This window comes from Microcaecilia unicolor, chromosome 4 (genome assembly GCF_901765095.1).
Source record: "Microcaecilia unicolor chromosome 4, aMicUni1.1, whole genome shotgun sequence".
Lineage (NCBI taxonomy): Eukaryota > Metazoa > Chordata > Amphibia > Gymnophiona > Siphonopidae > Microcaecilia > Microcaecilia unicolor.
In genome coordinates, this window is record NC_044034.1 from 39,824,955 (window position 1) to 39,851,678 (window position 26,724).

The 26,724-nt window shown below is 44.0% G+C and overlaps 1 protein-coding gene across 2 annotated transcripts in view; it reads right to left on the reverse strand.

Annotated features, from left to right (window-relative positions):
* GRM5 (glutamate metabotropic receptor 5) overlaps positions 1-6,713 on the reverse strand; it is a 580,379-nt gene extending 573,666 nt beyond the window's left edge. For both annotated transcript variants that reach the window (XM_030200161.1, XM_030200160.1), the window contains exon 1: positions 6,035-6,713. In XM_030200161.1, coding sequence (XP_030056021.1) covers positions 6,035-6,713 — 679 coding nt within the window. The remainder of the gene's footprint in view (positions 1-6,034) is intronic.
* Between the last annotated feature and the right edge of the window lie 20,011 nt (positions 6,714-26,724).

Consider the following 26,724-nt stretch of genomic DNA (forward strand, 5'->3'; position numbering starts at 1 on the left):
CATATCACCCATGTTTGGTGCATAGTGTTTAAAAACCTCGTACTCCATCGCTATTCCCGACGTGGAACCACGTTTCACTCTCAGGGCTTTCTCAAGGGAATGTATTCCAAATCTATCAAATGAACGGGAGAGATCTCTGTGCTCACTCCTCCTTGCTGCTACGAACCAGCTTATCATTATTAGATCCCTAATTGATGACATTGACACTCATATATTCAAATGCCAGCACCTGGACATGACCCTGCATTAAACATCCAGGCTTAATTCTGCCGGAGGATGTCAGTGGTTTAAAAAATGCTGACAGCCCATTATGGAGGTGAGCCATCTTTAGGAAGTTACTTCCTGTCACAAACCAGGGACACCTGTCCACAAGGTTACCATTTAACTTTCCCTGGAATGGTTTGCAGCCAGAGAGTTGAGTTAGACTGGGGTTTAGGACATCAGTTCTTGAATTATTCTTGATGATTGTTATAGGTCCTACACAAAGTCCTGATATCCTGACTGATTCTCTGACGGGGTCTTTTACTAAGTGGTGGTAAGCCCAATGCAGGCTTACTGCTCGTTAAACCAGAAGTACTGCCAGCCACCACAGCAGCCCGGCGGTAGTTCCCACCCCCCCAGTGTTTACCAGGCAGTAATCGGGCAGCGCTGGGTTAGCATGGGAGTCCACCTTAATGGGTGGCAGTAAGTGCTCGACCCTGAAATGGCTGGGCAGCAAGAGCTTCACTTGCCACATGGCCATTTCTTTAAAAAAACCCCAGCCTTTTACCCGCCTCAGTGCACATCAGTGGCGTAGATACGTGGGGCCTGAGGGGGCCTGAGCCCCCGTAGATTTTCTCCTGGACCCCCTTCCCAATGACCCTCTCGACCCCCCCCCCCCCCCGCGAACCCTCCGCCGCCGCCGCCTACCTTCGGTTTTGCTGGTGGGGGACCCCAATCCCCGCCAGCCAATGTTCTCTTCATCCTGCAGTCAAAAAAGTCTTCGTTCTGTTGCATGCTGACGTCCTGCACGTGCAGGACGTCAGCTTGCAACAGAACAAAGAGGGAGGGGAGGGGCGAGAGGGCGAGAGGTCGTGAAACGTGGCGGCGGGTCGGCAATGGGGGGGTCGGCAATGGTGGGGAAGGGTCAGCGGTGCCGGGGGGGGGGGCTAAAATGTGCCCCCTCACCTCAGGCTCTGGACCCCCTTCCCACCGAAGTCTGGCTACGCCCCTGGTGCACATCAAAAAAGTGAGGGCTTCTTATTCACCAATAAACATCAAAAGTTTGGGTCTTTACAATATTCATCAGCTGAGCTTCCTGTGGGAGTTCAAATCTAGTGAAAATAGTGCCTGGAGTTTAGGTTACAAATAAGATTTTTTTTAAAGGGGCAAAACAGAGAAAAGGTTTTATAGGCGGTAGTTCTGTTTTTGTCATTAGAGAGAGGAGGATGCAATTTTTAAAGCAATTTGAGAGGGTAAAAACTGCCCACCACCATCTGCTGCTCGGAGTCTGTGTTGTTCTTTGACATTTGTAATTTTATAGGTGGGAGAAAGTTAGGTCCATAAATGGTATTTTCCAAGCTTAATATACACTTTCCTAGCAAAATTCTTCCCACATCAAAAGTAGGCACAGGTATCTGTGGGTATTTTATGCTTTTGGCAATTTCAATGCGAATTCCTCAAGCACTTCCTCTTTGAAAATTGGTGCAAAGGCCTCAGTTTCAGTTCCAAATTTCCACTGCAGAAAAATGCTGTACTTTCTAACATATAAGCACATATATATTTGCATTTCCCTGAATACAAAACCTGCTGTGACTGATTCATTTTGGAGAATGATTCATGGTTCTAAAGTCTTCAACACATTGGGAGGAACTCTATAAATGGTGCTGAAAAATCAGCGCCAGGAAAAAAATAATTGACACTAAGCATTGTCCTATAAATGGTGCTCCGAGATAACTGCTCTTTATAAAACAACGCTTACAGCCGACTTTCTCATCTAAAGTTAGGGTTACCATATATTGTCCCCCCAAAAGGAGGACACATGCCCCACCCCACCACACACCCCACCTCGCCCCCTTTCACGCCCTGCCCCATTTCACGCCCTCTCTCCACTCCCTGCCACATTTTCCTCTCCCCCTGTCACCCCCCTCCCCTTACCTTACTACTACCCTGGTGGTTTAGCGACCTCTTTCGGGCAGGAAAGAGCCCCCTCTTTCCTGCCCAGAGTGCTGCCCTGCATGCATCCTTCTTGTTGGTGATCATGGCGCCGATTCAAAATGGCCGCCGAGAGTTGAAGTCTTGCAAGGTCACTTCAACTCTCGGCGGCCATTTTGAATCGGCGCCGAGATCAACAGGAAGGATGCATGCAGGGCAGCGCTCCATGCAGGAAAGAGGGGGCTCTTTCTGGCCCGAAGGCGGAAGAGGTCACTAGACCACCAGGGCAGTACTAGTAAGTAAGGGGAGGGGAGGCTAGCCATCTGCCCGTTTGTCTGGATTTCTGGACAATCAGGCAGGCTGGTGGGCTGGCCGTCCTAAACTGGCAGATTGGCAAAACCTGTCCGGTTGCCCGGACATGAGCTCAAAAAGAGCACATGTCCGGGTAAATCTGGACATATGGTAACCCTATCTAAAGTTGAGCGCTGGTGTTTACGCCAGCTGAAACCTGGTGTAAATGCTGGCACTCAATTCATGAATCAAATTAAAAGGACCAACTCAAAGAGTGGGTAAATATAAACCATAAAGACACAATCCCAGAATCTACATTTCACCAAGGGGTCCTTTTACTAAGGTGTGTTGAAAAATGGCCTGCGGTAGTGTAGACGCGTGTTTTGGGCGCACGCAGAATTATTTTTCAGCGCACCCTGTAAAAAAGGCCTTTTTAAATTTTTTTGCCAAAAATGGATATGCGGCAAAATGAAAATTGCCGCGTGTCCATTTTGGCTCTGAGACCTTACCGCCAGCCATTGACCTAGCGGTAAAGTCTCACACTGTAACCAGGCGGAAATGACCTACGTGTGCCAAATCCTACTTTGCGGGCGTCTGTTACGTGTGACATTATTTTTCGGCCACGTGTATCGGATGCGTGCCAAAAATGAAATGACCACATAAGCCAGGCGTAGCTGTGCGGTATCTCCATTTTGACACGTGTTGGGTGGGCATAGACATTTACGCAGCTTAGTAAAAGGGCCCCCAAATGTCTTAGCAGTTGTCACCAATGCCCCCCCCCAAAAAAAAAAAAATCTTTAACACATTTAAAAAATTTTGTTGTGGATCCTCAGAAGCTTGGCTAGCTGAATGCATACTGTTTAGCTTTTTCAATTACATACACTGCCTTTTTCTCATTTGATCCTATTTTTAAAGAGATATATGTATAATATGCTATTTAGTTTTCAAAATGTCAGTCTCGGAGCCTCTGACAACATGGCTAGGTTTCGATAACTTAATCAGGGTAGAGGTCCAAATCATATCACTGTAATACTTCTTCGGATATCCTGAAAACCTGATTGGCAAGGGTTACTCCAGGACCAGACTTGGGGAACACTGATATATAGAATCCAGGGGATGGTTGCTCCAAAACTGTTTGATTTTTCTGGATAAAAATGACAATTTGATACATTTTTAAAGTACAAAACACTGTTAAGGCCCAAAATTCAGCCATGGTAGTAAGTAGCCCGTAAGCTGCTACCAGGAATGAGCTGAATTAAACCTGGTTATTCAATGCCAGGGCATGTCTGCTCTCTGGCATTGAATATTTGGGTTAGTGCAGCACCTGGAAGTTAACTGAGCACAATCCAGTATTGAGACTGGTGCCCGGTTAACACAGCGGACAAAGTTACCACAATCTTTCAGCTCTGCGAGGGAGTGGGTGGTACATGGCTGGGTTTCTATAGGATCACTCCTTCACTGAGGCTGAAGCTGAGCCACCTTAAGGCGTGTGACTCTAACCTGCTGAGTCAGGGTTGTAGGGCTTAGGCAGGAAGGGGCTTAAATGCCCTAAAGCAGAGCAGTTCAGGGAGGACCCCCAGTGAAGACATTTCCAGGAAGGAGGCCCTGAGTCAAGAGGTGTCTAAGGGAGTGGCAATTGACAAAAGTGCCAGGGAAGAGAAATAGCCAGAGCTAAGTGTTTCCCTGGGGTGGGAAACTGTAAGCAGTCAAGTCAGCCTCCAGGAGTTAATGATATATAACATAGTAACATAGTAGATGACGGCAGAAAAAGACCTGCACGGTCCATCCAGTCTGCCCAACAAGATAACTCATATTTCCTGCTTTTTGTGTATACCCTACTTTGATTTGTACCTGTGCTCTTCAGGGCACAGACTGTATAAGTCTGCCCAGCACTATCCCCGCCTCCCAACCACCAGCCCCTCCTCCCAACCACCGGCTCTGGCACAGACCGTATAAGTCTGCCCAGCACTATTCTCATCTCCCAACCACCAGCCCTGCCTCCCAACCACCGGCTTTGGCACAGACCGTACAAGTCTGTCCAGCACTATCCCTGCTTCCCAACCACCAGCCCCTCCTCCCAACCACCGGCTCTAGCACACACCGTACAAGTCTGCCCAGCACTATCCTCACCTCCCAACCACCAGCCCTGCCTCCCAACCACCGGCTCTGGCACAGACCGTACAAGTCTGCCCAGCACTATCCCTGCCTCCCACCACCGGCTCTGGCACAGACTGTATAAGTCTGCCCAGCACTATCCCCGCCTTCCAACCACCAGCCCCGCCTCCCGATCTTGACTAAGCTCCTGAGGATCCATGGACAGAGGACTGCCAAGGTAGAAGAGAACTTTGCAGAGTATTCCTAAAGTTTATAAATTTGATGTGTGTCCATAAGGGACCTGAGGTAGCATTAGTTATCGGAGTGTTGGGCCTGGCTAGGAGCCAGCCCCATGAAGAGTATTGCCTGGGATTGTATTGAGAGAAAGAGACTCTATTTAAAATGACTAACGTCTGTGAAGTCACAGAGCTGACTGCAATCCCTTTTGTGTATATAAAGTACTTTTGACTTTTACCTGCAACTTGTGTGTGAATCTGCCACCACTTGCATGAGGTCCTGCAGCCAGCCACGAGCCAGGCTGCAACAAGCTCACAACTGAATACAACCACTAACCAGTTAAGTGCTGGTTCCGCCCATGCTCCACCCCTGGACCACCCCTAACCTAGCCGATTAGGGTGAGATTCTATATATGGCGCCTGGAAAATCCGCGTGGAACTCATTTTTGCCTAAGTGTATTCTATAAGATTTAGGTGCGGTATATAGAATATGATTAGTTGATATCCCAGTGCCTAAAACTAGGCACATTCAGTTACACCAATGAAAACGTGGCATAAATACCTTCGTGTAAATTTACGTGGACTGGGCCATATCTTATAACAGAGTGAGTACATTTGGGAACACCCGTGAAACGCCCATTTCTCTGCCCATAACCAAACCCCTTTTGAACTACATGAATTAGAATTTAGGCACAGTTCATTACAGAATATGCTTAGCGAGTTATGCGCATAAGATCTAATTATTGCCAATTAGTGCTCATTATTGCTTGTTAAGTGCTGTTAACAATGCTTATTGGCTAGTTAAGTCAATTAAGGTATGCGTGTTGTTATGGAATACGCCTAGACTTCAGCGCAGTTCTCCAGGCTCACTACATAGAATCCGGGGGTTAGTGCTTTGGTAGTCAGAGGAGATATTCAGTGGCACTATGGACCGGGCCTCTCCTGCTGAATATTGACCCCTTAGTTTCCAATAAATCCACTTTATTCAGTTTACTACAGAAACAAGGAAACACTAAAATCCCGAGCATAATCGAGCTGTGTGAATCAGAAAAGTCTCAGATATCACAACAATAGAGCAACTAACAATTTTTTTTTGTTAAACATGCAAAACAGGAAGAAAGAACCGAGAGAAACCTTAAAAAAGCATAGACATGTATTAGTATAATTTCAAATAGTCAGAACACTGTAACATAAAGCTATAAATACGTGTACGACCTTTGAGAGATTAATGGCATACTATTCATAACAACATCATTGTCAATGCAATTCTGAATTCTTACCTTCGGTATGCAAAGCAGACACATAAGTCCAGTTATATCTTTTCACAATGTCTACCATGGCCCGTGCTTGCAGAGCATCTGAAGGTACAACTCTCATGAAGTACTTGAAAAGAGTTTTGTCGCTTAAGTCCATGCTTGTAGCGGAATATGCAATTTGAGGTATATTGAAAAGTTGCAACAGGTTCTGGACCTGAATGGCCACAGAACTGGAACCAGGTCCAATGACTCCGACTATTGGTTTTTTAGATCGGAAGGCTGATGAAGATCCATCAGTGCAGTGCACTAGTCCTTCTTCTTCTTCGGAGGAAATAAGAGAATCACGTATGAACTCGATGCTTTGCTCAAGAGCTACAGCGGAATTCCAACAGGAATCCCTTATTTCACAGCCTAGTGTTATGTTTGGCAACAGCGCTGGGTCTGAATTAATTCTATCTAGAGCGTGGAGCATCGCTTCCACTCTCTGTATTCCATATTGCTCCCTCACTTCTCCACACTTCCTCTCGTGAACTTTATCAACAGTTGGCTGGTGGTGAACAGAAAACAGTGCTCCAATGATGATGTCACCAGGCATGTATGCAACCACCCTCCTTTCGTTGGACTGTGCAGAAACAAAAAAGAAAATGTCCCCTGGCACATCATCCTTAAACAGCAGGATTAAAAAGAACAGATAGAAGACCATTTTAGAGAGTGAGTTAGGCTGCTGGAGATGACATAACAGAATAAAATGATGATTTTTTTTTGTAAGTAGATAGCAAGCCTTTTAGCTATGAGCAGTATTAAATTGCTGATTAACCAGGCATTGTCACGCTTCATTTAACGGACCATCAGAATGTCTGAGGAAATACCTATGTAGAGCATCACATGGGATCAGGTTCTTCATAACCTTGTAAAAGAGATAGAAAAAGACTATAGTAAATACATGGAATAATTCAAGCTATTAAAGTCTCTACGTAGCTTAAATAACATGCTTTATCAAATTTAAAGTATTCTGCTTATATTTAACTTGTGCATAGGTATTTCTGAATAATACATCCTGCATATTATTGAAATTACAGTTGATACACGATGCTTTTTAGCAAACAATCTGACTTGAAAAGAATTAGGAAATGGTACACCAAAGCATATTTATTTATTAGGATTTATTAACCGCCTTTTTGAAGGAATTCACTCAAGGCGGTGTACAATAAGAATAGATCAAACATTAGCAATAGAACATTACAGCAGTAAAAATATTCAAAAACAATACGAAGTATGGCATGGTATACTACTTATGAAATCTCAAAAATTCAAAAATACTGCACAGAGTAAGTAAGTTAGAAACTATTGGTTGAAATGAAAAACAGATATTTGTTATTTTGAATTTCTCATGATGAAGTAGCGAAACAGATGGGTTCCTATAACTGTCGAGAAATTGAGAAATCAAAGCCATACTTTAAATCAAAATTGGCCATATTTAAAACCTCCCTATCCGTTTTTTTACTGCAGACTTTTTCTCCCAATGTTAAATAGTTTGGGGAGTTTTTACTCTTCAGGTGTTTTCGGAATGTGGAGGAGCCAATGATGTTAGCCATTTCAGTTGGTGTCCTAAATAGATGGTACCCTGGGCTTATGAGGCTATATTAATTTAAGAAACAATTTAATGACAGTGGATATAAGTGCCAACATAGCAACCGAGATTCAGAGTATTTGGTAAATCAATGGTATACTACTTACAATGTCAACACAATACGTAATAAAACATTATAATTGATATTGCTCTTCAGCATGTCTGGCGGTGGTTTGTAGTGCATGCACGAAAATGAATGCTGCCCATTGCTAATTTAGCAGAGCTAGAATTTTGTGCTAAATTATTGGAACTTGATTGCATTAAATTTTGCGTAAGTAGGAGAGGAAATGAGCTGATCAGCTATTATCTGATTTTAAAATGTGCAACCAGGAGGAAAACATTTTCATGTGGGGGTGAGTTAATGGTATAATATGAGGGAAAAGTGAAAATGCAGGGAAAAGTCTTCAAACCCACAACAACCTCTCCACTCCCTAATCAACCCTTTCCCCTCTTCCAGGCTCCAAACAATCAGCATGCAACCAGTTAAGCAATTGTGTATTTATACATCACTTCCCGGAAGGAGCTCAAAGTGATTAGCAATATCAGTAAATATAAAAAAAAGCAATACTCAATGCAGTAGAAGGCAGACTTGCTAATAAGAGATGATGATGAATCCCTCTCTTAACACCCCCTTCCCACAAATTTCTCTCTGCAACTGGCAGGAAAGGAGCTGCATACCTGCTTTCTATCACCTTAATGTAATTGTCCACATATTCGTGCTGTGACCTGAATAAGTTAATAGAGCACTGCATTTATCAAAAAGCACAGCTATGGGAAGTGACATATAAGATCCAGAAGGTAAGTTGTCAGAAGGAGGTGTGAGGCTCTTCTCCTGTTGACTTGGGCGGGAGCATATTGACTGGAAGGTGTCCTAGAGAAAGGGATAGGGGTTCGGGGATTAGGGGAACTCCTGGACAAGGAGATAGGGGAGGGAGGTGAAAACTCTTTTCTTAGAACCTAAATTCCTGTAGCATTTTAAAAATGTACTCAGACATTTGCAAATATATTCATTTTTATTTATTTCATTCCATTCCTATCCTGTCTGTAAAAACCTGTGCTTAAAGTGAGTTACAACCGGAAAAAAAATACATTATGGAACAATAAAACACAAAATGTTACACATATCAAACACAAAATTGTATTTGCAACACCCAAGTAGTACAACAGCAAATGGCACAAATACATATTTCATTATTTTATTTGTAATTAACAGTACACAAAATTAGAATGCCAGCCTTGAAAGGTATTTTTCAGTTTCTAATACAGACATTCAGCTTATCTTTTGTATCTAAACTTTACATTGAAGGAGGTGATTCAAATACATGTTATCTAGATAAAAATCGCAGTAGTGAGTCCAATGTATTTGCTTTAATCTATAATGCTAAGCAAAAAAAAAAAAAAAGATAAGTTTCCTGCATTTTCAGGTAATTTGCTTTGAGAATGAAATTAAGATCAGGAATTTATTCAAAAAGTAGGCATCAATCTGATGAACTAGGTTTTCTTCAGTGCACAATTTACTTCCGATGATGCAGAAGAGATCCAAAATTCTGCAGAGCTGAGAACAATTGTCTCTTGGGAAAACAAGTTTATTTCTGGTCCGCAGATATGAGATCAGTGCAAAAAATGGAAAAGGGTCAATAGCAACACCGTAGCAAGGGCTGTGCAAAAGTTGCAGCCATACAGGACACAAAGTTTGGTCCCGACCCATCATCTCCACTCATTGGTGGTGGTGAAGCAGGTGGGCTATGAGGGATGCCAGTGTCATACAGAACACAACTATCGCCTGGTGCAGTCCTGGTCAATAGTGGATCGCCTCAAGGATTTGTACTGACAGATGTGTTAATATACTCAGAAATGATGTAGAGTAAGAAGCAATGAATGTGATCAGATTTGCAGTTGACACAAAATTATACAAAATCATTAAAATAGCAGAGGGTTGTGAGGAATAGAAGCAGGCTCCTATGAGATCAAGACAATGGACATCTAAATGGCAAATGAAATTTGCACATAGAAAAAAAAAATAATGGGAGGCGGTGTTAGATAGGTGGAGATCAGTGTCTCCACCCACGAAAAAGACCTTGGAGTCACGGTGGACAATTCAGTGAACTTTTCAGCTCAGTGTGTCATGGCTGCTGAGAAAGCAAGTAGAATGTGAGGGATTATTTGAAAAGGGATAGAGAACAAACCTGAAGTGTCATTATGCCTCTGTCTATGTCATGATGTGATCACATTTATTTATTTAGTAAGATTTATTTACTGCTTTTTTGAAGAAAATTCACCCAAGGTGATGTGCGGCAAGAATAGGCAATAAGCAATTACAGCAATAAAAAACATTAAAACAACAGGACGAACTATGCTACTTTCCAATGTCAACACAACACATGTTAAAACATCTTAATAGACAGCATAAGAGGTAAGAGGAGGAGAAGAACATGTAGATGAATAAAACAGATTAATGGGAGCTTAAAAGATAAGCTTGATCAAGGAACAATGGCACACAGAGTTATAAAAGGCGTATGTGTCATAAGCAAGTCCTGCTAATGTTATTTCATGTGTGTGTGTGATGTATAGTTAGTTGTTTCTTCCGTCAAAGACTTGGGAGAAGACTCAAGCTTTCACCTGTTTCCTGAAGCACTGATAGTCTAGAATTCGGTGAAACCATCCTTTCGAGAGGCATGGTTAGGAATACTACATGGGAAGACTTTAGCCACCTTGGAGGTAGGAGATTCTGGGGCTCATTTTCGAAACAGAAAAATGTCTAAAAAAGCAATACAAAGGGGCATTTGGGTATTTTTTCCCCCAAAGCGTATAAATTGGTGTTTTCTTTTAATACATTTTAAAGATGCTTTTCTATGCAGTTCATCTGCAGTGCATCCAAATCACAACGTGGCATGTTGGGGCATGTTGGAGATGGGATACGGGCATTCCTAACACTTGGATGTTTTTCTGCCATAATGAAACAAAGCAAAAACATCCAAGCCTAAAACCTAGATGTTTTGGGCTAGGCCTGTTTTAATAACAACTAAGTCACTGAAAAGGTGACCCAAATGACATAAGTACACAAGTATTGCCATACTGAGAAAGACCAAAGGTCCATCAAGCCCAGCATGCTGTTTCCAACAGTGGCTAATCCAGGTCACAAATACCTGGACAAATCAAACTCAGGTATACATATAAAGTATAGCATACAATGTAAAATGAGTTTATCTTGTTGGACAGACTAGATGGACCGTACAGGTCTTTATCTGTCACCATTTACTATGTTACTATCCTGCTTATTTTTGCAGGAGACGGGCGGCCATCTTCCGACACAAATCGGGAGATGGCCAGCCTTCTCCTAATGCCAGCCAAATCGGTGTAATCGAAAGCCGATTTTGGCCTGCTTCAACTGCTTTCCATTGCAGGGCCGGCCAAAGTTCAAGGGGGCGTGTTGCCAGTGTACCGAAGACGGGATGGGGGCGTGGTTAAGAGATGGCCGGCCTCGGCCGATAATGGAAAAAAGAAGGCCAGCCCTTACGAGCATTTGGCCAACTTTACTTGGTCCCTTTTTGTTCATGACCAAGCCTTGAAAAGGTGCCTGAACTGACCAGTTGACCACCGGAGGGAATTTGGGGTCACCTCCCCTTACTCCAGTGGTCACCAACCCCCTCCCACCCAAAAACAAAATATAAAAACATTTTTTGCCAGCCTCTATGCCAGCCTCAAGTGACATACCCAGCTCCATCACAGCACTATGCAGGTCCCTGGAACAGTTTTTAGTGGGTACTGCAGTGCACTTCAGGCAGGCGGACCCAGGCCCATCCCCCCTACATGTTACTCTTGTGGTGGTAAATGTGAGCCCTCCAAAACCCACCACAAACCCACTGTACCCACATCTAGGTGCCCCTTCACCTGTAAGGGCTATTGTAGTGGTGTACAGTGGTGGGTAGTGGGTTTTGGGGGGGATCAGCACCCAAGGTAAGGGAGCTATGCACCTGGGAGCAATTTGTGAAGTCCACTACAGTGCCCCCTAGGGTGCCCGGTTGGTGTCCTGGCATGTCAAGAGGACCAGTGCACTACAAATGCTGGTTCCTCCCATGACCAAATGGCTTGGATTTGGCCGGGTTTGAGATGGCCGCCATTAGTTTCCATTATCGGTGAAAACCAATGGCGGCCATCTCTAACGCCGGCGATCTCTAAGGGCGGCCCAAATGTTGAGATTTGGCCGTCCCTGACCGTATTATTGAAACGAAAGATGGCTGGCCATCTTGTTTCGATAATACGGTCGGGTACGCCGCTTGACGGGGCCGTCATTAGAGATGGCTGCCCTTATAGATGGCCGCCCCCATCCGATTATGCCCCTCCACGTTACCTGGCAAGAACCCAAAAAAGTACAAAACATTCTATCCCAGAAATAGTGGATTTTCCCCAAGTTTGTTTAATAATGGTCTATGGACTTTTTCTTTAGCTAACCGCCTTTACCATATTCTCTGACGAATTCCAGAGTTTAATGATGACCACTGGAGGGGTTAAGGCCATTTTAAGAGACAGGATGTTGAGCTCAATGGCTTTCTTGTTTTTTGTGTTCTGATTTTTTTTTTTTTACTTCTATGTTAGCATCTATCAATATCGATTTCAACAAGTTTGAACTCTGAAGAGGCTGAGCTAAGCTCAGATATTCAATGCCAGGATATGCACAGCTCCCAGCACTGAATATCTGTATATGAGCGCTGACCTGGAAGTTACCCAAGCAGTGGTCAATATTCAGACTGCTGCCTGGTTACCTTCATGTATAAAGTTAGGACAGCCTTTATGCTCCACTTGGCCAGCCTTCCCAAGAACAGTAATGATAGCTCCCAGCACTCCACACACTGAGCAATGTTTCAAGGGTCTTTTAGTGAAAGTTATTAGTTTCCACTGCTTAAGAAGAATTCAATTCTGAAGCTTCCTAAGAGGTGCCTCCCATCTCTTTTAGCTTCCATTTCCTTTAGGGATCTTTCCTCTAGGAATATCAGCCTGAACCCTGCTTCTGGCATGCAGAGAACAGGATTCTCTAGCCCTGGACATCACTTGTCCCTTCCTCCCACTGCTCTCCCTCTCTAAGGAAGAGTTTTTATAAAACAGGCATGGGTCCTAGGCTTCCAGAGCTCTATCCTAGCCTGACATTGATTCAGGCTTTATGCTCCTAGATTAAAAGGACAGGGCTAGGTACTCCAGCCTCCAGGATTCTCGAGAATTCTGCTGTCTACTTCCTGAGGTTCTACTGCAACTGTCCTTTCCTCATTGATCACACTAGCTTCTGTTCAAGCCTCCCTGCTACATTGGATTACTAGCAGCTCTCCATGTATCAGGTAAGAGGGTATTTGTTTTCCCTTTCTACTGTCTGGTCTTGGTTCCCATGATAGGACACTGCAGAGCTGCCAAGTTACCCATTCCAGGAGGGAGAATTTTTAGCCAGTCCCAATTTTAAACATACATCCCAAAGCAGTGTATGTAGTCCATGATTCTATCTATTTAAATCAGTGCTGCAGGTCCCATAATGCACCAGGATAAGGTTGGTAGAAATCCAGGACTGGTCAAAAAGTCTCCTTCATGGAATGGGTAACTTGGCAGCTCTAACACTGTCCTCCACCTTTTAATCCTTCCCTTACTCACTGTCTCATCTGAGCCTTTTGGGGCATTATAATCCCCTCCCTTCCTGAGGCTAGTCCAAGTTTCTCTTTTGGCCCAGGAGTTCCAAACTTATCCTTTAGCTCCCCTGGGCATAATCCTGTAGTGAGAAGGCAATGGAGATGCAAAAACCTCATCTTACTTATTACAATATAAATATTAAGAATTATGGGAGCAATTCTACAACTGAACACCTCCATTTAGGCACCCAAGGATTCAGGATAAAGGCCTATTCTATAACAGTGCTTGAGCACTTAGGTTATGTTATGGCATACTAGTATAACCTGGTATCAGTTTGCATCCACACTGTCAATTAATCTGATGTGAGTCCCAGTGATGCCCCAACCAAAAGGGAAAAAAACCACAACTATGATCACAGTGAAGCACCCCAACTTTCCCAATGACAATACCAGCTCCCAATAAAAGCCCCAACCACTAATTATATAGCCCCTGTCACAGATCCCCACCCCATTCACATACCTCCCAATCACAACCTCCCTGTAAGAGCATCATCTGACCCTCACCCATTCCCTGAACCCTCTTGTCATTTACTGGGATATTTCTGGTAGTATACTGGCTGGGATAGAAACAATCCCTCTCTGCTTCTATCCTATTGTTGCCTGGGTTCAACATGCTGGCTATGATCTCCTCGATAGTCTCATGGTACTATATCACTGGGGCCATAGCTGTCATTTTGAACCCAGCAACAGGGCAGGGACTTAGAGCTATCATACCTTCCATGACCTATATCATCAGGGAAACCTTGGAATATGATCTTGGGTGGGGGGAGGTTGTTATGGGGGAGTGAATGGGAGATTCTGTGATTGCAGGGTATTTGTAGGGAGTATGTCATTGGGGGCAAGGGCTTTCATCAAAGAGGTTTGTGGTCAGGGGTTGGGATTCCCAACACTTTCTCAAACATTTTAGACTATGACATGAAGACATTGATATCTTTCTCTCCAAACTCAAAGCTACAGCTGCTATGACAATCCCTGGCTGATCAAATAAACAAAATCTAGACTACTTGATACCCCACTGCCCACCAAAAATACATTTCTAGCATAGGAACACCTTTCAGACTGCTTTAAGAAAAGCAATCATGAGACCAGCATTAAAGAAACTCAATTTACACTCGAATGATTTGAGTCTCAAACCTTCCATTTTTAATTAAGGTCATTATGAAAGCAATGCTAGTAGAACTGATTTCCTGCAAGACACAAACAGCCTGAGCTCTTTTCAATGTGGTTTCAGGACCCACCATACCATAACAAATACTTTAGAAAATCTAATTGAAGAACTTCACTTTTATCTAGATCATAGCAAGCAGCCTTGCTGGTGCTCACTGTCCTCAGCAACTGTCATGTCCCCTACCTCAACGCAAGCGGCATCCTCAGGCTGTGCAGGGTCCCTTCGACACGCACACTTGACTGGCACAGCCCTGAGCCATGTGTGTGTAGTTCTTCTCTGACTGCAGGCTCCTTGATTGCTTTGCTTCCACCCATCTGGGTCTGCTCTTCCTCTGCCTGGCTTCCCTTGCTTCTCTCATATTGGTATTCTGGTTCCTCCTTCCCCTGCTCTTGTCCTATGGCTGTTCCCCTTCTCCCTGCTGATGTCAGACGCCAGCACTTTATCAGCTGAGCTCTCCCTAGACTCCTTGCTTTGGCTTCTACTTTGGTAGGTGTTACTTGCTCAGTAGTGTGCTTCTCCTCTACTTTGTTCTTCGTTGCTGACTCTGCCTGTACCTGGATTACTCTCGTGTCTGCTGCCTGCCTACTGACTCTGCCTGTACCTGGATTACTCTCGTGTCTGCTGCCTGCCTACTGACCTTGCCTGTACATGGATTACTCTTGTGTCTGCTGCCTGTCTACTGACTCTGCCTGTACCTGGATTACTCTCTTGACCTGCTGCCTGCCTACTGACTCTGCCTGTACCTGGATCACTCTCTTGCCTGATGCCTGTCTGGTCATCACGTTCATCACCCAGCTTCCTGCTCCATCTCGTAAGCCCTGCAGGCCACAAGCACCTAGGGGCTCAACCTCTGGGGAATGGCGGTCCGCGCAGGTGAAACCCGGGGTTGTCCGGCTGCCAAGCAGAACCTGGTCCGAGTACCAGGCTCGGCAGCGCTCTACTTGGTACAAGAACTCACAGGTTTGACAGCAACTTTGAATGCTATGGACCATGAAGGTCCTACCCATTTAAGGTATCTTGGTGCAAATCCTTTCCCTACATCTGTACCTTCTTTCCTGCAGAGTTCTGAAGAGCTCCATTCTATGACAATCTCTTTTCAACTCTGACCCCTTAGGAAAAGTCATCCAGGGCTATCAAATTACTTATCATGCCTATGCCGATGATATCCAGCTATGTTGATATAGAGAAAAATTGACCAAAGTATACAAAACAATCCCAATGTCCTACTTCAACTGTAATAATAATTGCATCACCTTGTTTTATCCTCACACTTAGATGCTACATCTACAATTTCTTAGCCCTTGGCTAGGTCTCAAATTGCCAGTAGATAAAACCAGTGAAAGACTGAGAAAAATAACTCAAACATAGTGTCTTTACTATACCTTATGACTGTCCTGATCGTATTTTGACATTGTTCTACTTGTCTTTTGAATGAACATTGTCCTACATATCTATTATTGCTTAAGCACTAAATTTATCCCTGGGGTCCACATGAGACAGGAATGGTCAGTGATTGCTCCTGCCCCATTTGAAGTATATGGATTAGGCAAATTTAAAATGGGTGATGAGTTGGAGGAAGGATAGAGGGAAAGCCTGAGGCTCCTTTTTAATAAGCTGGCAGTGTGCAGTTTAATTATATTGTCCATAGTGAACTCCGAGTTCTAGTGCATGCTATTGAAAAGTATCACAAACACAAAATAAAATGAAAGTTAAATGAAATGAAATTTTAAAATACCTACTACTGAACAAAGGAAACAAAAAGAGGAAAGAATCAAAAATAAAGTTATCCCTGCATACCCATGTCCAAAAGCAGGCCATCTTTCTGTAATGCTTTCTTTCGGGAATACTAACTAGAAGTATCTAGCATTCCTTTTTTCCCCCTCCAAATATTTCTTCTTGTTTCTTCTTAGTTTTACAATTGTCCCTCCTCCCTTCCTTCTTTCAATGACATACCTGAAAATGTTGTCACTTTGTCTTATCTTACTGTTAGCATTAAGGGGTCCTTTTACCAAATGGCAGTAAAAGAGGCTTTGTGGTGCCAATGCTGGCAAAAGGTATTTTTTTTTCCGGATGGAAATGGCCATGTGCTAAGCCAAGGCATTGGCGCGTGGCAACTTCATGGGGGAGGTCTTACCACCTTCTATTTAGGAGGCGGCAGGGGCTCCAGTGGTAGTCCATCGGTAATTGGGCAGCACATGGTGCTGCTACCTGATTACCGCCGGTGTGTCCCCTGTGCTAAAAAATGCAAAAGTGTTTTCTAGTGCTGTAATTGCTGCAACTGGAAGCTGGAACTACCGCCAGGTTCCTGAGCGAGCCTGGTAGTAGGGCTGATTTGGCACATGGCAACGCCACTTCATAAAAGGGTCCCTACATTATTTATTTTATTTATTTATTTTAAAAATGTATACCCCGCCTACATCCTAGGTGTTTTCCAAATATAACGTGGTGAAGGCGGTTAGCTTGGCAGAGTTTAAAAAGGGGTTAGATGGTTTCCTAAAGGACAAGTCCATAAACCACTACTAAATGGACTTGGGAAAAATCCACAATTCCAGGAATAACATGTATAGAATGTTTATACGTTTGGGAAGCTTGCCAGGTGCCCTTGGCCTGGATTGGCCGCTGTCGCGGACAGGATGCTGGGCTCGATGGACCCTTGGTCTTTTCCCAGTGTGGCATTACTTATGTACTTATACATACAGAATAAAAACAAATAAAATCACTTAGGGATCCTTTTACAAAGGTGCGCTGAAAAATGGCTTGCGGTAGTGTAGGCGTGGGTTTTGGGAGTGCGCCAATCCATTTTTTAGCACGCCTGTACATGAGAACATAAGCACCACCATACTGGGAAAAGACCAAGGGTCCATCAAGCCCAGCATCCTGTCTCCGACAGTGGCCAATCCAGGCCTCAAGAACCCAGCAAAACCCCCAAAACAAAACAAAAATTTTAATTAATAATGTTCAATGGACTTTTCCTTCAGGCCTTTTTAAAATTTTTGCCAAAAATGGACGTGTGGCAAAATGAAAATTGCCGCACGTCCATTTTGGGTCTGAGACCTTACCACCAGCCAATGACCTAGTGGTAAAGTCTCACGTGGTAACCAGGCGCTAATGACCCACATGTGCCAAATGCCACTTGGCGCATGTCCGTTATGTGTGCCCAAAAATAAGAAATATTTTTCAGACGCGCGAATCGGATGTGCGCCAAAAACAAAATTACCGCAAGAGCCACATGGTAGTCAGGCAGTAACTCCATTTTGGCGCACATTTTGGGTGCGTGTAGACACTTACGCGGCTTAGTAAAAGAACCCCTTAAATACCTTCACAATTAACAGCACTGCCATCTCCAAATCTAGCCTACTTCTCTCTCTACAGGAAAATTTAAGGAACGTACCAATCATTTCTACAAAATGTATATTCATTTAATTAGCTGGGTATTAAAAAGTGTTTACATTAAAAATATAAAGAATAGGAATGTGCATTCATCACTGCATGTTTGGTTTGTTAGCGCACCTTAATAGTTTTTTAGTGTGCAAAGAACTGAGGGCTTTGTTTACAAAGCAAGGATAGCGATTTCCATGTAGCAAATGAGAGGAAGCCTTTGTAAATTGAATGGGCTTCCTCTCATTTTCCCTGCCGGAATCACTAGCTCGGCTATGTAAAAGAAACCCTGATTTAACATGCATTAACTTGCAATCAATTTGTTTACTAAGCCACGCTGTAGGCACGCAAGAGTTTTTAGCGTGCACTAAAAATTAGCGCATGCTAATGCTAGAGACACCCATATATTCCTAGACTACCCGAGCCTGTACGTCTAGCCCCATATTTGGCCGTTTTCAAGTCCAAACTTAAAGGGGGGATGGGGGACGGGGGAGGGGGACAGGGGGAGGGGGGACAGGGGAGAGGAAGGGGATGAGGGGGAGGGGGAAGGGGAGAGGGAGGGGGAGGGGGATGAGGGAAAGGGGTCAAGGGGGAGAGGGGACAGGGGGGAGGGGGATGAGGGGGAGGGGGAGAGGGGAATGCACCACCTGTAAAAAAAAAAAATTCTGCATCCCCAATCATTTTGAAAAGTTGGCTCCTATGCCCCTAAGCTAGTATTCTGTTGTTAGCAAATCTGTGCGCCTATTCCCGGATTCTATAAGGCACCCAAATGTTCTCCGATTTGTTTTAAATTTACTACATTGTAGCTTCATCGCTGGTTTTTTTTTTAAAGAAATGGACGTACAGTAAGTGAGCCACTTACCGCATAGCCATTTCAGGGGGGGGGCACTTACCAACACCCATTGAGGTGGCAGTAAGGGCTCCTCAGTTAACCTGGTGGTCACCACTGCCCGATTACTGCCGGATAAACACTAGTGCTACAAAAAATAGAAAATATTTTTGTAGTGCTGGAAATGGCATGCACTAGGAGTGCACAGTAAGCCCACGGTGGGCTTACTGCGGCTTAGTAAAAGGGCTCCCTAGGGTCTAGATTTTTATCATCTAACGTTTGGTGCCCTTTATTGAATTGTCCTCTTTTATAGTCTGAACCGAGTAGATTGCAAAATAACATCCATAGGGGCCGTTTTACTAAGCTGCGGTAAACACAAATGCCTGCTTACTGCAGATTAAAAAGTACTCCCCCGGAGCACGCTCAGGCATCCCATGGTAGTTTTGAGATTGACACGCGCTACTCACATGCTAAAATTAGTTTTTATTTTTTGGAACTGGGGGTGGAAAGTAAGTATGTTCTGCGTTAATCAGTTAGCACAGCTACATCAACATGCGTCAACTGATTTGTGTGTGGTTAGCGCAGGAGCCCTTAACATCTAGAAATTAGGTGTCAGTAAGGGCTCACACACTAATGGGGAAATTAGCATGTGGCCATTAATAGGCAAAATGGAAAATGGGGCCATTTTACCCACCACACTGGCCACAGCATGTGGGAAAGACCAGCGTTGGAGATAGCACAGACCACGTTTTAGCATGTTTTACTAAAAGTGCTCCATAATGTTTTCAAATTCTTTGAAACTTTATCTGTAATATGTGAAATGACTTTCTTGCAGAACATTTTCTAATAATCATCAGTTGTTCAGATCTTCTACCCTACTACTACTACTACCTATAACTTCTATAGCACTACAAGGCATACACAGCGCTGTACACCATACATGAAAAGACAGTCCCTGCTCACAATCTAAATAGGACAAGCAAACAGACAGAACAACTAAGAGGTAAGGGAATTAAAGAGGTGGGGATAAAAGGGTACAGGGCAAGTGAGTAGTGGTTAGGAGTCAAAAGCAGCGTTAAAGAGGTGGGCTTTTAGCCTGGATTTGAAAACGACCAAAGACGGGGCTAGACATACAGGCTCGGGAAGTCTATTCCAGGCGTGAGGTGCAGCGAGATAAAAGGAACGGAGTCTGGAATTATCCCTGATCAATTTATCTGTCTAGTATAAATAGTTCATTTTGCAGTAGCCATATAATTTACATCTATAGAAAACTTTACTATTTAATGTCTTGTCAACCATTGGGAGCATCCCTTGTCAGATCATTGGATACAGATTAAAGTTTCAGAGTGAGAATGTTTCCCACTATAATACACAACTATCTTGAAACATCTTCTTAATTTGGAGTAAATAGAAACAAATATAACAGAATCATTATGGAAAATAATCCACCTTATTTTCTGCTTTCTCCATTTTCTAAAATAAAGGAAGAATATTTTGCATCGTATTTAAATAGATCATTCTGACAACTTTAATAATATCCAAACTATAGACAATATAGTTCTAGAATGATCTATTTAAATACGATGCAAAACACTCTTCCTTTATTTTATTAAAGGGAGAAAGCAGAAAACAAGGTGGATTATTTTCCTTATTGATTCTGTTGTTGGCTTCTGTTTATTCCAAATTTAGAAGATGTTTCAAGATAGTTGTGTTTTACAGTGAAAAGGTTTATTCTTGTACAGTCATCTAAAAGGATTTTCTGCATTGTGTTGCAAAGTTTGATGAATTTTTTAAAATAGCTTTTGACAGGAATAGCATAACACACAGTATCAAATCACTAATATTTTACTGTTACTTTTCTTAACATTGTATTTTTTAAGACCATATATTTTGCTTAACAACCACAGAAGGTGATCTCTCCACAGGAGAAATGAAGAACACCAGGTACACACAGTGGATCCGAAAAAGAGTCCTCTCTCATGTGATGTCTTCCCAAACAATGACTTTATTAAAATCAATAAAAACCCGACATGAATCGTGTTTCGGCCACACCGGCCTGCATCAGGGGTTTATCAGCTTTAGTTGGAACAGATGAAACAGCTGAATTGCAATGAAATTGTAAAGAGCAAGGATGTCTGTAACTCGCAGGACCCTGCCCTTGTTCCCGGGCAGGGAGGAGAGAGTCCCGGCCCCTCTCGGGGCGGGGTCAGGCTGGGGCTGGAGAAGTGAAGTCTCACCTGGCGCGGCGAGTACCGGAGAAGGAGGCGCCAAGGGCCAGGCAGGAGGTTCCAGCGCTGCGACTCCGACTCCTCCTTTCCCCTGGGGCGCCGGAGACGCTGCTCTTTACAATTTCATTGTAATTCAGCTGTTTCATCTGTTCCAACCAAAACTGATAAACCCCTGATGCAGGCCGGTGTGGCCGAAACACGATTCGTGTCGGGGTTTTTATTGATTTTAATAAAGACATTGTTTGGGAAGACATCACATGAGACAGGACTCTTTTTTTGGATCCACTGTGTGTACCTCATATATTTTGCTTGAAATATCAAACAGCTCCCACAACCAGTGCTCTAGTCATTTGTTCACTGGTATGAAAGAATTGTTTAAACTTCATAGCTGCATAGAAAAAAATGCATGGTGGTTTCCGCCTGCATAATTTCACTCACTCCACACTCTTAAGGTATGCACAGTGTTGCAAATAGACAAGAGAAAATATTAGTAGTGTGACTGTATACAGTTCTTTTAGGAAAACAGTATTTGGGCTGGTATCATAATGTATAACAGACCTTAATAAAATGGTATTAACATCTCCAAAGATGATGCAATTATGTGTTCTCACAATCTCCCATTATCACGAAAAAGGCATCGCTGTCAGACTAGTGTAACTATAATCATTTTGTTGCTAATTCTTGAGGTTTGTACCCATTTTATCATTTTAGCAAAAATCTATAAACTTGTAATTAATTTGGCTGTTAAATAATATTTTAAATTATATGGATACTTGAATCATGCTTTCAATAGCTCTTTTATTGGAAAATGACCCCCCCCCCCCCCCCTGTTTACTAAGCTGCTCGGCAACGCCGACACAGCCCATTCAAAGTGAATGGACTGTGTCGGCATCAGCACAGCTTAGTAAACGGGAGGGGGGGGGGTAAGACATTGTTTAAATAAAGGATGCCAGAAATGAGGCAATGGGGGCAACTGAGAAACTCCACCCCTAATGCACCAAATAATTAGAACAGAATAGGCAGGTTCATTTCTCAGCATGAGGTCTTTACCACATAATCATCATTTTTTTATTTTCTTTGGTAACAGGCACCCCCCACCCCCACCCCAACATCAAATTATATTGGGCATTATTGTTTGTTGCAAGAAGCAGAAGGGATCTAGTACAAAAGATGAAGTACTAACTCAAGACAATTTCCATAAGGTTCTGTATAGGGTGCTGTCTGTGGTGCTGAAGGAGAGTTCACAGCCAAGGCAGTGTCCAAGGACAGGGAATAAATTAGGGGTGCTTTCAGTAAAGTGAAGTATGGTGTTGCAAAATATGGTAAGGGCAAAGCCTTATCGGTAATTGCAGGGGGGCATGCCCAGAATGGGCATCACATTACATGCAATGGCAGATATCACAGGCACACCTGTGGTATCTGCTACTGCATGTAATGTGGTGCTGGCCCCCCAAAATACAGCAAAATACTGCCACAATAGTACAACTCTACAATCCAAGCACCCCATCACTGCAGATTCCCCAACTTGATCCAATATTCCCCTTGAATCCTCCAAGATCCACACCCCCAAGATCACCCCTTCAAAGATCTCATCCCCTCAAGATCCCTCCCCAAAAGGGGCCAATCTCTTCCAAGATCATCCCCCCTAGATTGCCCCCCCCAAAAAAAAATAGCATCCCAAATTGAATCCCCCAAGTTCTGACCCCAGTATTCAATTTCTCTGATTCCTCCCACCCAATCTGGTACCTCCAAAGCCCATCCCTCTCAAACTCCAAATTTACATGTACCACTACCCCTTCTAAAAAGTCTTCCCCTAAGATCAACCCACCCCTCCCCCAACCCACTCTGACTCCTTGAGAACCTCCAAGACTTACCTGAAGTCCATCCTTGGTGGTCTAGTGGGTTGAGTGGGAGTGGTTACCCATGGCTGTTGCAGCAAAAAATAGAACACACTAACTCCTAGCAGTAGCCTCATGGTATAGCCACTAGGGGTCAGCAGATACCATTTTACTGCTGAAACCAGATGGGGTAGGGGCAGAGAAGCACTCCAACCCTTTCCAACTAGACCAGGCATTCTCAACCCAGTCTTCAGGACACACCAAGCCAATCTGGGTTTCAGGATGTCCACAATAAATATGCATGGCATAAACCTGCATGTATTGCCTCCATTTGTATGCAGATCAATCTCATGCATATTTATTATGGGTATCCTGAAAAACTACTGACTAGACGTGTCCTGAGGACTAGGTTGAGATTGAGAACCCCCTGGGATGACCACCTGGTAAGTCCCAGGGATTTCCAGGGGTCAGGTGGGTGGGGGAAAACTATGTTGATGTTAGGAAGGGGCTTTAAGAAGTGAAGGATATATGTAAACATGAAGCTTGGTGGGAAGGGGCTTTGGGGGATCAGATCAGTGGAACAGATTGGAGGTTCAGATCTGGGGGAGCAGTCATTGCTGCATCACCATTGTATTAACTGATGCAGCTTCACTACTGGACTGCTGACAGCCTGGCTTCACCTACTGTCTTCTCCTAAGGTGGCAGTACGCACAGCTGTGCTTTTGGCAGTCATGACAGCTAATGTGTGGTAATGGGACCAGCATGCTAGCTGTCACAGGAGGCCACTCCTCCGCACCAGCTAGTCATGTCAACACATCACCCATTCCCATGTTAAGCAGCTATCATGCTTTAAAAAAAAAAAAACCGTGTTGGCACTTTTAATGTATGTTAGATGTTCGCATCAGTCCACACTAACATTTAATGTGTAGTCAAACCAGTGATGGCTGCTTAGTATATGACCATCTTAAGGTATTTTCATGTGTGCATGTTATATGCACTTGTTACACATCTTGCAGCACAGTAGGTTGTGTGATTTAAAAACAAAAGAGATATTTCCAGAGCTACGAATTTGCATATGTAAGGCCGGAAGAAGATTGGTTACTCTTATCCCGGTTTCAGACTGTTCTGCCAACATGAGGCAAGTCTGTTAAGCAAATGCAAGAGACAGCTGATGCAGACAACTCATTTGAACTTCAAATTGTGTTTAGCATCCCAAGACTATTACATTTTAGCACGCCATTGGTATTATATATGCAAATTCTACAGTTCATTTAAGCTATACTCGTTACTTGGGGGAAAAATACATATCAAATGATTAGAATACTGCATTCGTTTACCAAGCATGCATGCCTGTACAGAATATTTCACACTAGATAAACTGATCACTGCATTCCTTCCCTCCACACATTCACGTGCAACCTTTTGCATTCTTGAAAATCTGGAAACGGATTGTACGCTACCCACTAAGCAGAACAATAAGAATTCGGAGGGATCTTCATATATTTTGGCAAGGAATATTGAGGAACATACCTTCAAGGATTCACCGTACCGCTTGCTCTCCAGCCAATATGCTGTCAGTTTATCTTGTTCCAGATGAAATAATCAATGTGACCTAGAGGAAACGCTGCTTGTTTTCAGTGCTGCCGAGCCACACGGCACTTTTCCTCAAGAAAGCACCTCTCTCGCTCCCAGTAAGGTGCAGACCTTTTTTTTTTATTAAGAAAACAACATCTCGGTGGGATTCCTGCACCGGCGGTGTTTTTTGTTATATTTGCCGAGATCGTAGGTCTACTCGGCTTTCGCCTGTGACTGTTTGCACCAGGCTCCACACAAATCAGGGCTGCAGATCGCACCGGATTAAACCCAAACGCGTTTAAGAGACAGGCAGCAGCGTGTCCGCGCCTGAAGCAGGCAGAACTGAGACTAAACGGCAGGGTGTCATTCTTTCAGGTTTTTTGGAGGCTGTACCGAGTCAACACAAGAAGGTGTCCTGGAATCTCCGTGCCAGGCACTATTTTCCCAGTGATTGTAAGGCTTTTTTTTAACCCATCCAACAATGCATCAACGATCTTTTGGAGGAAGTAGCTGGGATGGAAAAGGCAGCGATTCGGTCAACGTCCTGGTCCAGAAGTGTCCGTGACATCCTTTGCAGCTCAGGTTTTTCCAGAATTGGAGCTAGTAGCCTCCCTCCCCCCTTAGGAAATCATCCTCTGACCTGATGATAGCCCAAGTCTTTTGATTTACCTTTTTCCTGACCTGCTGACGGTTCATCTGCCTTTCATACAGATGGCAGACTGATTTTCTTATGCCCAGAGGTGTTAGTTTTAAGTACAGTAGATTAAAATCAGAATAATTTTGTGGAAGGAGAAACTGTAACGGGGTATTCAGTACTGCTTATTTAAATTCTCCTCTCCCCAATTACCTGGGATCACTACTTATATCTTGCATGCCACTTTTCTGGTGGTAAAGCAAAGTGGACCTGGGTTACTTACCCTTGTGCAGGCAGGGAGTGAGTGTCTGCAGAAAGTTGATCATCCTGGAGGCTGGGGCTTGCTGACTGATTGCTGATAAGAGAGTTCTTTAGCACTGGTTTTGCTTCCCAGTTCAATCTCGCTCTGCAGAAAATCCGTCAAACTGAAGAACACACAGCTTGTACATTTTTCCCTCTGTTTTTCTTCTTTTTCTTTTTTTTTTTTTTAAGGAAACAATTTGCATTTAGAGGACTGGGAGTTTTTATCACAACTTCTTAGTGCCACCAAGTGGCATAGATCCTTTTTGGAAACCAGAGTACCAGCCAACCAAAAAGACACTTTTTTTTTTCAGCCTGATGCTCATTTTCCTGAAAAAAGATGCCCTGGTGGCAGCTAAAGTAATGGTCTACATTTTAGCCTTAAGTAAAACAATCTATCGCCCTCTCTATTATGTCTTATTATGGGCTCCTTTTACAAAGCCGTGCTACCATTAGCGGCATGCTGAATGCAAAGAAGTCCATGGGAATAGAACGGGCTTCTTCACATTTACATAAGAACATAAGAAAAGCCATACTGGGTCAGACCAATGGTCCATCTGGCCCAGTGGTTAATCCAGGTCACAAGTACCTGGCAGAAACCCAAATAGTAGTAACATTCCAGAACCCCAAAGAGTAGCAAGATTCTGGAATGCCAAGGAGTAGCAACATTCCATGCTACCAATCCCAGGGCAAGCAGTGGCTTCCCCATGTCTGTCTCAATAGCAGACTATGGACTTTTCCTCCAGGCAGTGGCGTAGCAAGGGGGGGGCGGGAGGGGCGGTCCGCCCCGGGTGTCAGCTCGGGGGGGGGTGCTCCCTGCAAGCTCCCCCCCTCAGTGCATCAACACCCCCCCCCCGACCAGCTCCAGCACCCTACCTTTAAAAAGAATATCGGAATGCACCTGCCCTGCACATAAAAGAAATGGGGACCGTCGGGCCTTCCCTCGTTCTATTTGTCCCACCCTCCGCTGACGCAACTTCCTATTTCTGCAAGGGCGGGACAGACAGAGCGAGAGAAGGCCCGACGGTCCACATTTCTTTTACATGCAGGGCAGGCGCGAGGGGCTGCGCCTCGCCTCGGATTCCGACATTCTTTTTAAAGGTAGGGTGCGGGAGCTGGGAGGGGGAAGGGGGTGTCGATGCGCCGAGGGGGGGATGTCATCGTGCTGCACCCGGGGGGTGTAACGGCAAACCGCCCCGTCCCGGGTGGCAGCCCCACCCCCCCCCCCCCCCCCGCTACGCCACTGCCTCCAGGAACTTGTCCAAGCATTTTTCAAACCTAGATACACTAGCCATTGTTACTACATCCTCTGGCAAAGAGTTCCAGGTCTTAACTATTTCCTCCTAATTGTTTTAAAAGTATTTGTGAAATGTTAATCAGTAGCACAGCTTTGTAAAAGGAGCCTTATGTTATTTTACTAGTGGCCAATAGTTTTCTCTGCTCATTCCTTTCTTGGTTACTTTTT